Genomic DNA, 11683 nt, shown 5'->3' with positions numbered 1-11683 from the left:
AGGAATCAAGGTTTAGGTCACTCCACCAGGTTAGGAAAACATAATCTGCTGAGGTGCTAGCTGAAGGCAAACGGAATACAGAATGGGTAGTCAAAGAAAGTAGTCATCAATACGAGCTATGACCACGTGACCAGTTGCAGAAATGAGGACTGTAATTGTCATGAGTATTGCCTCCTCCTTTTGTTAGGAACATGTTTGTGCATATATACACTTGTACTAAGAAAATATCTTCATTTTATTTCCTTTCTTTTGCCTTTATCACGTGACATAAGACTTACTGACTTGATATCAGCATTTAAGTGTTGTTACCTCTATGTAATAGCACTTGGGTTGGGGATTGGTGTGTTTCCGGTTGTACGAAGGATAGCTGTATTATGTTAAGCGTAATTATGGCCTTATTATTGTCTTTATTTGAAGATGATGTATGATTTTAGGAGACGTGTATGGGTTCAAGTTGACAACGGGTGGACTTGTGATGGTTAATATTGTCAACTTGATTGGATTGAAAGATGCAAAGAGACCGGGCGCGGTGGCTCAAGCCTGTAATCCCAGCACTTTGGGAGGCCGAGACGGGTGGATCATGAGGTCAGGAGATCGAGACCATCCTGGCTAACATGGTGAAACCCCGTCTCTACTAAAAAATACAAAAAAAACTAGCCAGGCGAGGTGGCGGGCGCCTGTAGTCCCAGCTACTCGGGAGGCTGAGGCAGGAGAATGGCATAAACCCAGGAGGCGGAGCTTGCAGTGAGCTGAGATCCGGCCACTGCACTCCAGCCTGGGCGACAGAGCCAGACTCCGTCTCAAAAAAAAAAAAAAAGAAAGAAAGATGCAAAGAATTGTTCCTGGGTGTGTCTGTGAGGGTGTTGCCAAAGGTGATTAACATTTGAGTCAATGGCCTGGGAAAGGCAGACACATCCTCAATCTGGGTGGGCACCATCTAATCAACTGAGCCAGAATAAAAGCAGACAGAAGAACGTGGAAAGACCAGACTGGTTTAGCCTCTGAGCCTACATCTTTCTCCCATGCTGGACACTTCTTGCCCTCGAACATGGAACTCCAAGGTCTTCAACTTTGGGATTCGGACTGGCTTCCCTGCTCTTCAGCTTGCAGACAGCCTACTGTGGGACCGTACCTTGTGATCATGTGAGTCAATATTCCGTAATAACTCCGACTTATTTATACATCTATCCCATTAGTTCTGTCCCTCTAGAGAACCCTGATTAATAGAGTGGTTGAGTTGCATCTTCAGACATAAACCAAGTGTCTGGCTTTGGCTTCAAAGAGACTGAATTAGAATCTTAGCTGTGCCAATTACTCGGCAGGAGCCACTAGGCAAATTACTGATACTCTTTGTGCCTTAGTCTTACTCTTCTGCTAAATGAAGTTAATAATATTTACCTCATGGAGATGTAAACTAAAGTGATATAACATTTAAATGCCTGAAAAGTGCCGGGCGCGGTGGCTCAAGCCTGTAATCCCAGCACTTTGGGAGGCCGAGGCGGGCGGATCACGAGGTCAGGAGATCGAGACCATCCTGGCTAACACGGTGAAACCCCGTCTCTACTAAAAATACAAAAAATTAGCCGGGCGTGGTGGTGCGCGCCTGTAGTCCCAGCTACTCAGAGGCTGAGGCAGGAGAATGGCATGAACCTGGGAGGCAGAGCTTGCAGTGAGCTGAGATGGCACCACTTCCCTCCAGCCTGGGCGACAAAGCAAGACTCCGTCTCAAACAAAAACAAAAACAAAAACAAAAAACAACAGCATTCTCGCCAGGTACGGTAGTTCACGCCTGTAATCCCGGCACTTTGGGAGACTGAGGCAGGCGGATCACTAGGTTAGGAGATCGAGACCATCCTGGCCAACATGGTGAAACCCCTTCCCTAATAAAAATACAAAAATTAGCTGGACATGGCGGCACGTGCCTGTAATCCCAGCTACTCGAGAGCCTGAGGCAGGAGAACCGCTTGAACAGGAAGTCGGAGGTTGCAGTGAGTTGAGATCGCGCCACTGTGCTCCCGCCAGCCTGGTGACAGAGCGAGACTCTGTTTCAAAAACAAAACAAAACAAAAACAAAAACGAACAAACAAAAAACCCCAGCATTCTTGGCTGGGTGCGGTGGCTCACACCTTGTAATCCCAGCACTTTGGAAGGCCGAGGCAGGCGAATCACCTGAAGTCAGGAGTTCGAGACCATCCTGGCTAACACGGTGAAATCCCTGTCTCTACTAAAAATACAAAAAATTAGCCAGACGTTGTGGCGTGCACCTGTAATCCCAGCTACTTGCGAGGCTGAGGCAGAAGAATCACTTGAACCCAGGAAGTGGAGGTTGCAGTGAGCCAAGATGGGGCCACTGCACTCCAGCCTGGGCAACAAAGGGAGACTCCGTCTCAAAAAAAACAAAAATGAAACCAAAACAGCATCCTCAGTGTATGACCCCCAAAACCCAGGGAGGATTTATTACTAAATTCAAGAGACATGCCAAATTTTTGTCTTACGAAGAAATTACATGTTTTGTTGCTATTTTTCTAGCAGCTTCCAGTTAAATTTCATTTGACTCAGAATTCATTTCTCATGGGATGCTGTCCTGTGCATGTTACTAAAGTGTGTGAACACAGAACATATCCCCTAAGACAAAAACCCTGATTTCTAACAGAGGCTAGCATTTAGCAAATGAAGTACGACAAAGATAGGGATGTCTAGAAAGCAGTGCTTGTGGGTGGTTTGTTTTTCTTCTCACACGTAAAGAGGGGGGAAAAAGTTAAGGCAGGGAAATATGGGTAATGGGAGACATTGCTAGTTGAGCATGAAAATAAAAAGAAATTCTAAATATTTAATCAGGGAAGATTCTGGGGTTTAAAGTAAATTCTGAAAAGACAACGTGGGTGTCTTGAGGGATAGTACCCGAGATTTGGAATTGAGAGAAAAAGCTAGGTAAAGAAAGAAGAGAGAAGTGCTCTTGTTTGGGCAGCAGAAGAGAGGGGAAATAAAAGTAGAAAAAGAATTTGAAAAGCAATTGTTGAGGAGAACAATGAGAAGTGGGAAAAGGCAGATGGTTAGTTTTCAGGGCATGGATGGAAAGTTATTTTGTTTTGTTTTCTGAACAGGAAGCTCGCTCTGTTTCCCAGGCTGGAGTGCAATGGCGTGATTGCGAATCACTGCAACCTCCACCTCCTGGGTTCAAGTGATTCTCCCACCTCACCTTCCTGAGTAGCTGGGATTACAGGCATGCGCCACCATGCCTGGCTAATTTTTGTGTTTTTAGTAGAGACGGGATTTTGCCATATTGGTTATGCCGGTCTCAAACTCCTGACCTCAAGTGATCCACCCACCTCCCAAGGTGCTGGGATTACAGGCGTGAGCCACTGGGCCCAGCTCGGATTAAAAGTTTGGAAGCAGGCCCGGCACAGTGGTTCATGCCTGTAATCCCAGCACTTTGGGAGGCTGAGGTGGGCAGATCACCTTAGGTCAGGAGTTCAATACCATCGTGGCTAACATGACAAAACCCCTTCTCTACTAAAAGTACAAAAATTAGCTGGGCATGGTGGTGGATGCCTGTAATCTCAGCTACTTGGGAGGATGAGGCAGGAGAATTGCTTGAACCCATGAGGTGCAGGCTGCAGTGAGCCGAGATCATGCCACTTCACTCCAGCCTGGGCAACAAGAGCAAAATTATGTCTCAAAAAGAAGGAAAGAAAGAGAGAGAGAGAGAGAGAGAGAGAAAGGGAAGGAGGGAGGGAGAGAGAGAGAGAGAGGGAAAGGGAGGAAGGGAGAGAGAAAGAAAGTTTGGAAGCAAAAAGAAAATGATCAAGGATCTAGCCGGAGAGGAGAATAAGAACATATGATGACAGTATTGTTTGGGGGTGGGGTGGAGATGGCAGGAGTGCTTGGTGAAAGATTAAAACTGAGAAAAGAGCTGGGTGCTGTGGCTCATGCCTGTAATCCCAACACTTTGGGAGACTGACGTAGGTGGATCACCTGAGGTCAGGAGTTCGAGACCAGCCTGACCAACATGGTGAAACCCTGTCTCTACTAAAAATAGAAAAATTAGCCAGGTGCGGTGGTGGAAGCCTGTAATCCCAGCTACTTGGGAGGCTGAGGGGGGAGAACAGCTTGAATCCGGGAGATGGAGGTTACAGTCAGCTGAGATCGCACCACTGCAATCCAGTCTAGGAGATAGAGTAAGACTCCATCTCAAAATAACAACTAAAAAAAAAGTGAGAGAAGAGAGTGTAGTCAAGCACAGATGCTTTAAATGTTGTGTCCTGACTCTTTCTGTATTTTAGAAGCAAAATGGAGAGCAGTCTAAAGGAAGGGAGGGGTTTTTTCCCCTAAGTTCAGCTTGAGATGGTTATACAATCTCCAAATAAAAATGACTTTCAGGTAACTGGGAGAAACTGCCTCAAGGGAGACAGTAGAGGTGAAGAAACAGATCTGGGAGATAGATTGCATGGAAAAAGGAGAGGATAAGCCCACTCAGGGAGAAAATTTGCACATGGAAGACTGGAACTGAATTTTTAAAGAAGAGAAGATCGGGGACACCCAATAGTTAATTGAAAAACTAATGCATAGGCTGGGCACGGTGGCTCACGCCTGTATTCCCAGTACTTTGGGAGGCCAAGGCGGGCGGATCACTTGATGGTGAAAACCCCATCTCTAGTAAAAATACAAAAATTAGCTGGGCATGGTGACGCGTGCCTGTAATCCAAGCTACTTGGGAGGCTGAGGCAGGAGAATCACCTGAACCCAGGAGGCAGAGGTTGCAATGAACTGAAATCGTACAACTTCACTCTAGCCTGGGCAACAGAGCAAAACTCCATCTCAAAAAAAAAAAAAAAAAAAAAAGCTAAGGCATACATGTTGAATGAATGAAATAATTAAAGCAAACCATCAAAGAAAACTCAGAAGTGACAAGTGAGGATGGCACTGCTTGGGGAGTGCTGCTAAGTAGGACCAGCAGGAGAAAATCTTTCTGGCGAACCAACCAGAAAATCTTCCCAGTCTCCTCAATATGAATTAACTACGTGAGCAGGACTGAAAAAAGTACTCACATGTAAAGTGAAGATGACAATTACAGTACCTACTGCATAGGATTCTGGCGATGATTAAATGAATTTACACCCGGAAAGTCCATAGACCAGTATCTGGCATATAAAAATATATAAATATGTTTGTTTTTTTGAGACAGAGTCTTGCTCTGTTGCCTAGGCTGGTGTGCAGTGACTTGATCTCGGTTCACTGAAACCTCTGCCTCCCGGGTTCAAGCGATTCTCCTGCCTCAGCCTCCCCAGTAGCTGGGATTACAGGCGCCCGCCACCACACCTAGCTAATTTTTCTATTTTTAGTAGAGATGGGGTTTCACCATGTTGGTCAGACTGGTCTCGAGCTCCTGACCTCAGGTGATCCGCCCGTCTCGGCCTCCCAAAGTGCTGGGATTGCAAGCGTGAGCCACCGCGCCCGGCTTAAATGTTTACTATTATCATAACTGGACTCGGTTATGTTAATGTTTGGACAAATCCCTGCACCTATCTTAGTCTCCTCCCCCATCTGAAATTGGATATAATAAAGCTGACTTTACAGGGCGGCTGTGAAAGAAGATGCCTGAAAGGGATCTGAAAAATGTTAAGTATTGCACGAATGAATGGTATTATAGTCCCTTCCCCCCAGCCTATAATAAAAACGTAAAAGTTGACATCAGATTTTTCTGTATTACAGACATTGTACTTAGTACTTTACAGGCACATTCCTGCAATCGTCAAAACAACTTTAGGTTGGGCACTGTTATTATCCCCACTTTGCAGACAAAAAACGATGTCATGCTTGAGCCCAGGAGGTCGAGGCTGCAGTGAGCCATGTTCGTGGCACTGTACTCCAGCCTGGGCGAGAGAGCGAGACCCTGTCTCAAAAATTAAAAAAACAAAAACAAACAAACAAAAAAAGATCTCAGAGAAATGAAGCCTGTGATTTGCTCAAAGTCACACAGTGATGTAAGCAGTATAGCAAATAATATAAGATTCCAAGGCCCAAGTTAGTTAAAAGAGGATTACAGACGTGGTGGAACCTGTTGGCTGCGGGGCAAATGACTGACCTGTAACTGTCAGGGATTTATGGAGGGAAATGAGTGGCCAACAAAAATCCTCGTTTAGTGGGAGAGAGGTTGTTGGGTAATGACTGACTTGTAGCTGGAAGAAATCATCGGATTTTTATTCTTTTATTAAAGAAAAAAATTTTGAAATGCCTTCCATGTGCCAAGGACTGTGTCAGATGGGAGACAACAACTCGGTGCAACCTCTGTCGGGCTGTTTTCCTCCCTTTCCCTACCCCTAGGTTTCCCCCTGCCCAAACAGGATTTTGTGCTTCGTGGCTTGTCCAGGAAAGCAGGCCGTCGCGGGACCTAGACCTAGACAGTAAGTCCCCCTCTCTTCCGGGCATCCCTTCTCTTTCCTGGGCTGCAGGGGAGCAGGAAATCTGGGGCGAGATTCCCGCCGCGGACGCGCACTGCCGAAGCCAGGTCCCTCGACCTGTCGCTGCCCAGCACGGGGGCGCAACCGCCTCGCCTCCTCACTCCTCCCTCCGGCCTCACGAATAACGACGGCCGCCGCCCCTCCCACCCTTGGCGTCAAGTTCAAAACAATCCTTTGACTACAACTCCCAGAAGGCCGAGCGGCTTAGCGAGTGCACCCGCTCTCGACTGTTCCGGCAAACTACACGTCCCAAAGGGCAGCGCGCGACCGCATGTCCTTTCATAGCGCAAGTGCGGAACTGCGTTTGTTTCCGGCGTGGGTCTGGGCAAGAACAACTTGTAGTTTGGTTTAAGTTCTGCACTGGAGGACCTTCTGGGTTTAACTGTTGGGCTCCTGGCTGCGCAGGTGAGTTAAAAAAGAGCAGGAACGCAACTGTCGCCTCCTTGGGGTCCGGGGAGATTTTGGTGTCTGGGGATGTTGGGACAAATGCTGAACCTAGAGCTGCAGTCCAGGATCAGAAATAGTTCATATCGTTTCCTTGTCGTTTTCTAGTTTACGAAGTGCTTTTTTTTCCTCTCACAATTCCTATAAACACCAAGAACAGCACTGTATTTGAGGAAGTGTAAGTCCTTTCCAGTCGACAGCTTCAAAGGTTCAGAGAAGTTAAGTGATTGTCTAAAGACACTACTAGTAGTTACAGAACCGAGGCTTATGCTGTTTTCTGAGTTCAAACCAGGTATTCTTTGCTTTGCATCCGTATTGCAGACGCCCTTTCCTGTTGACTAAGATGATTGGGGTCTGGGCATCTGTTACCTTCTCAAGTCTGGAGTTTACCAATAGAGTGATGGAGGGTGATATAATTAAATCTTCTGTCCATCTGTAGGTATGGTTTTTCTCTGATGTCTTAGACATTAATTCACGCAATGTATTGAGGTGTCTACAGTCTGTCAAGCTCTATTCTAAGTAGTATACAGTAGCAAACAAAAATGCCCAAGTCTTACATTTTGGGGTGGGGAAGGCGGGGAAGACATAATATATAGTGAGACAGATGGTGATAAGAAATATGGAGAGAATTAAAGCAAGGTAAGGGGAAACATTGATTGTATGTTTTTGTTTTGTTTTGCTTTGAGACAGAGCCTTGCTCTGTCGCCCAGGCGGGAGTACAGTGGTGCGATCTCGCCTCACTGCAACCCTGCAACCTCTACCTCCCAGGTTCAAGTGATTCTCCTGACTCAGTCTCCTGAGTAGCTTGGACAACAGGCACTCACCACCATGCCTGGCTAATTTTTGTATTTTTTAGTAAAGGTGAGATTTCACCATGTTGGCCAAGCGGGTCTTGAACTCGTGACTTCAGGTGATCTGCCCGCCTTGGCCTCCCAAAGTGCTGGGATTACGGGCGTGAGCCACCAGGCCTGGCCAATTTTTGCATTTTTTGTGGAGATGGGGTTTCACCATGTTGCCCAGGCTGGTCTTGTACTCTTGAGCTCAGGGGATCTGCCCAACTCAGTGCCCCAAAGTGCTGGGATTACAGGCCTAAGCTACTGTGCCTGGCCCATTGGATGATTTCTTTTCTTTTCTTTTTTTTTGAGATGGAGTCTTGCTCTGTTGCCCAGGCTGGCATGCAGTGGTGCAATCTCGGCTCACTGCAACCTCTGCCACCTGGGTTCAAGTGATTCTCCTGCCTTGGCATCCCAAAGAGCTAGGATTACAGGCACCCACCACCATGCCTGGCTAATTTTTTTTTTTTTTTATGTTTAGTAGAGACGGGGTTCACCATGTTGGCCAGGCTAGTCTTGAACTCCCGACTTCAAGTGGTCCAGCCACCTCAGCTTCCCAAAGTGCTGGGATTACAGGCATGAGTCACCACGCCTGGCCCCATTGGATGTTTTTGTAACAGAGGACTGACTTACAATTAGGTCTGATATTTAATTTATGTTCTAGGTGCAGCAGCTACACAGAAGAGATGGGAGAAGAGGCTAATGATGACAAGAAGCCAACCACTAAATTTGAACTAGAGCGAGAAACAGAACTTCGCTTTGAGGTGGAGGCATCTCAGTCAGTTCAGTTGGAGTTGTTGACTGGCATGGCAGAGATCTTTGGCACAGAGCTGACCCGAAACAAGAAATTCACCTTTGATGCTGGTGCCAAGGTGGCTGTTTTCACTTGGCATGGCTGTTCTGTGCAACTGAGCGGCCGCACTGAGGTGGCTTATGTCTCCAAGGACACTCCTATGTTGCTTTACCTCAACACTCACACAGCCTTGGAACAGATGCGGAGGCAAGCGGAAAAGGAAGAAGAGCGAGGTCCCCGTGTGATGGTAGTGGGCCCCACTGATGTGGGCAAGTCTACAGTGTGTCGCCTTCTGCTCAACTATGCAGTGCGTTTGGGCCGCCGTCCCACTTATGTGGAGCTGGATGTGGGCCAGGGTTCTGTGTCCATCCCTGGTACCATGGGGGCCCTCTACATTGAGCGGCCTGCAGACGTGGAAGAGGGTTTCTCTATCCAGGCCCCTCTGGTGTATCATTTTGGTTCCACCACTCCTGGCACCAACATCAAGCTTTATAATAAGGTCAGAGCCAGAGAAAGGTGAAGTGGAGGGAAGGGTTGCTATCAGGGTAGGAAACTGGGGAAGTTTACTAGTTAACACTGCATTTTCTCAGCTGGTATTTCTGCTGCATTACTTAAGAAAAGGCAGTTCCAAATATAAGTCAGTCTCAGATTGTTAAACATTTCTGTGGATCTATTCTTAGTAATTTGTTAGATTTTTACTTATGGCATAAAACAGGAGGTAGAAGCAGCAACATAAAAATGAAATCCATGTTATGTTGTCAAAACTACAGCCATTAAAAGTGTCATTTTTTCAGGCTGGGTGCAGTGGTTCATGCCTGTAATCCCACAACCTGGGAAGCTGAGGCAGGTGGATCACCTGAGGTCAGGAGTTGGAGAGCAGCCTGGCCAACATGGTGAAACCTCGTCTCTACTGAAAATACAAAAATTAGCCGGGCGTGGTGGCCGATGCCTGTAATCCCAGCTGTTCGGGAGGCTGAGGCAGGAGAATCACTTGAACCCTGGAGGTGGAGGTTGCAGTGAGCTGAGATCGCACCACTGCACTCCAGCCTGGGCAAGAGAGTGAGACTCCATTTCAAAAAAAAAAAAGTCATTTTTCTTATATCTAAAAGCACTTATTCTAAAGGGGAACAAAGTAGCCATGGGTTTGTCTGGGTATTTTTGTTCTTACCTGGATCCTCTCTTTTGCAGATTACATCTCGTTTAGCAGATGTGTTCAACCAAAGGTGTGAGGTGAATCGAAGAGCATCTGTGAGTGGCTGTGTCATTAACACCTGTGGCTGGGTCAAGGGCTCTGGTTACCAGGCTCTGGTGCATGCAGCCTCAGCTTTTGAGGTGGATGTCGTTGTGGTTCTGGATCAAGAACGACTGTACAATGAACTGAAACGGGACCTCCCCCACTTTGTACGCACCGTGCTGCTCCCTAAATCTGGGGGTGTGGTGGAGCGCTCCAAGGACTTCCGGCGGGAATGTAGGGATGAGCGTATCCGTGAGTATTTTTATGGATTCCGAGGCTGTTTCTATCCCCATGCCTTCAATGTCAAATTTTCAGATGTGAAAATCTACAAAGTTGGGGCACCCACCATCCCAGACTCCTGTTTACCTTTGGGCATGTCTCAAGAGGATAATCAGCTCAAGCTAGTACCCGTCACTCCTGGGCGAGATATGGTGCACCACCTACTGAGTGTCAGCACTGCCGAGGGCACAGAGGAGAACCTGTCCGAGACGAGTGTAGCTGGCTTCATTGTGGTGACCAGTGTGGACCTGGAGCATCAGGTGTTTACTGTTCTGTCTCCAGCCCCCCGCCCACTGCCTAAGAACTTCCTTCTCATCATGGACATCCGGTTCATGGATCTGAAGTAGAGATCAGCAGGAAGCCTCGCTGCCTGGGACATAGAGATCTTCTGGCCACCCCTAGAGGCAGATGGGCTGAGATAAGAGACTCTGTTGGGGCCACTTGACCAGTAAACTGTGGACTAGTAGAAGTTCATATTCTACCTCTAAAAACAGGTAGTGGTAACCTGACTCTTCTAATCTTGAACCAAAAGGAAAACCATGAGACTCTAATTGGTTGCTTAGACTACCTAAGATGCCACTTTGAATTCTCTAAGACCCTGGAGAATTGCATTTCTTTCACTGTGCTACTTTGTGGTTTTTAAAAATCAATGCTTTATATTCCATATAGGGTTCTTACCCATTTATCTAGGATGAAAGTGTGAATTAGAGGGACTCTTTCCAATAAAGTTCAAACTTAAAAATCATTTTAATAAATATTTTTGCCATGTCATAGAAGTTGGTATAATTTATTTTTTTTCCTCTAAGTGTTATAGAAATATCATTGGAATGATTTATTGCTAAAATGCTTAGAGGAGGGGAAAACCAAGAAACCTACCTGTGAGCCAAGTGAGTTTTTTTTTTTTTTTTGTGACAGAGTCTCGCACTGTCACCCAGGCTGGAGTGCAGTGGCGTGATCTCAGCTCACAACCTCTGCCTCCCGGGTTCTAGCAATTCTCCTGTCTCAGCCTCCCAAGTAGCTGGGGTTACAGGTGCCTGCTACCACGCCCAGCTAATTTTTTGTATTTTTTTTAGTAGAGACAGGGTTTCACTATGTTGGCCAGGCTGGTCTTAAGCTCCTGACCTCATGATCTGCCCACCTTGGCCTCCCAAAGTGCTGGGATTACAGGTGTGAGACTCTGTGCTCCCTCTGTTGCCCAGGCTGGAGTGCAGTGGCGCAATGTCGGCTCACTGCAAGCTTCGCCTCCCGGGTTCACGCAATTCTGCCTCAGCCTCCTGAGTAGCTGGGACCACAAGTGCCCGCCACCGCGCCCGGCTAATTTTTTTGTTTTGTTTTGTATTTTTAGTAGAGAGGGGGTTTCACCATGTTAGCCAGGATGGTCTCGATCTCCTGACCTCGTGATCCACCCACCTCGACCCCCCAAAGTGCTGGGATTACAGGCGTGAGCCACCACGCCTGGCCCTGGCCGTGAGTTCTTATGATAGTTCCCCTTTCCTCTGTGCTTAGGTAAATAGATGGTAAATCTGCTGTCAGTGCTGGATTTACTGTGGGGAGTTAGAGGCTGGTGATAATCTTGGAATGAGATTTCATCATATCTAATCATTTTCCAGAGATAGCTCATTTTCCTTCCAATACAGCT

The 11683-nt window shown here is 46.9% G+C and overlaps 1 protein-coding gene across 2 annotated transcripts; it reads left to right on the top strand.

Moving 5' to 3' along the window:
* Positions 1–6070: 6070 nt before the first annotated feature.
* On the top strand, positions 6071–10817 carry CLP1 (cleavage factor polyribonucleotide kinase subunit 1). 2 transcript variants are annotated; one of them, XM_033204562.1, is made up of 3 exons: positions 6071–6866; positions 8403–9030; positions 9720–10817. In XM_033204562.1, exons 2-3 carry the CDS (start codon positions 8425–8427, stop codon positions 10389–10391), a joined length of 1278 nt encoding a protein of 425 aa, XP_033060453.1. In that variant the 5' UTR covers positions 6071–6866; positions 8403–8424; the 3' UTR covers positions 10392–10817. The 2 variants fall into 2 exon arrangements, with proteins under 2 accessions (XP_033060453.1, XP_033060454.1); XM_033204563.1 differs by lacking the exon at positions 6071–6866 and adding an exon at positions 7665–7721 and having other exon boundaries at positions 9720–10391.
* The last annotated feature ends 866 nt before the right edge of the window (positions 10818–11683 follow it).

The sequence above is a fragment of the Trachypithecus francoisi genome, unplaced genomic scaffold, assembly GCF_009764315.1.
Source record: "Trachypithecus francoisi isolate TF-2019V2 unplaced genomic scaffold, Tfra_2.0 Lachesis_group8, whole genome shotgun sequence".
Taxonomy (NCBI): Eukaryota; Metazoa; Chordata; class Mammalia; order Primates; family Cercopithecidae; genus Trachypithecus; species Trachypithecus francoisi.
Note: the sequence above shows the minus strand (reverse complement) of the source record. Positions and strands in the feature narration are given on the sequence as shown.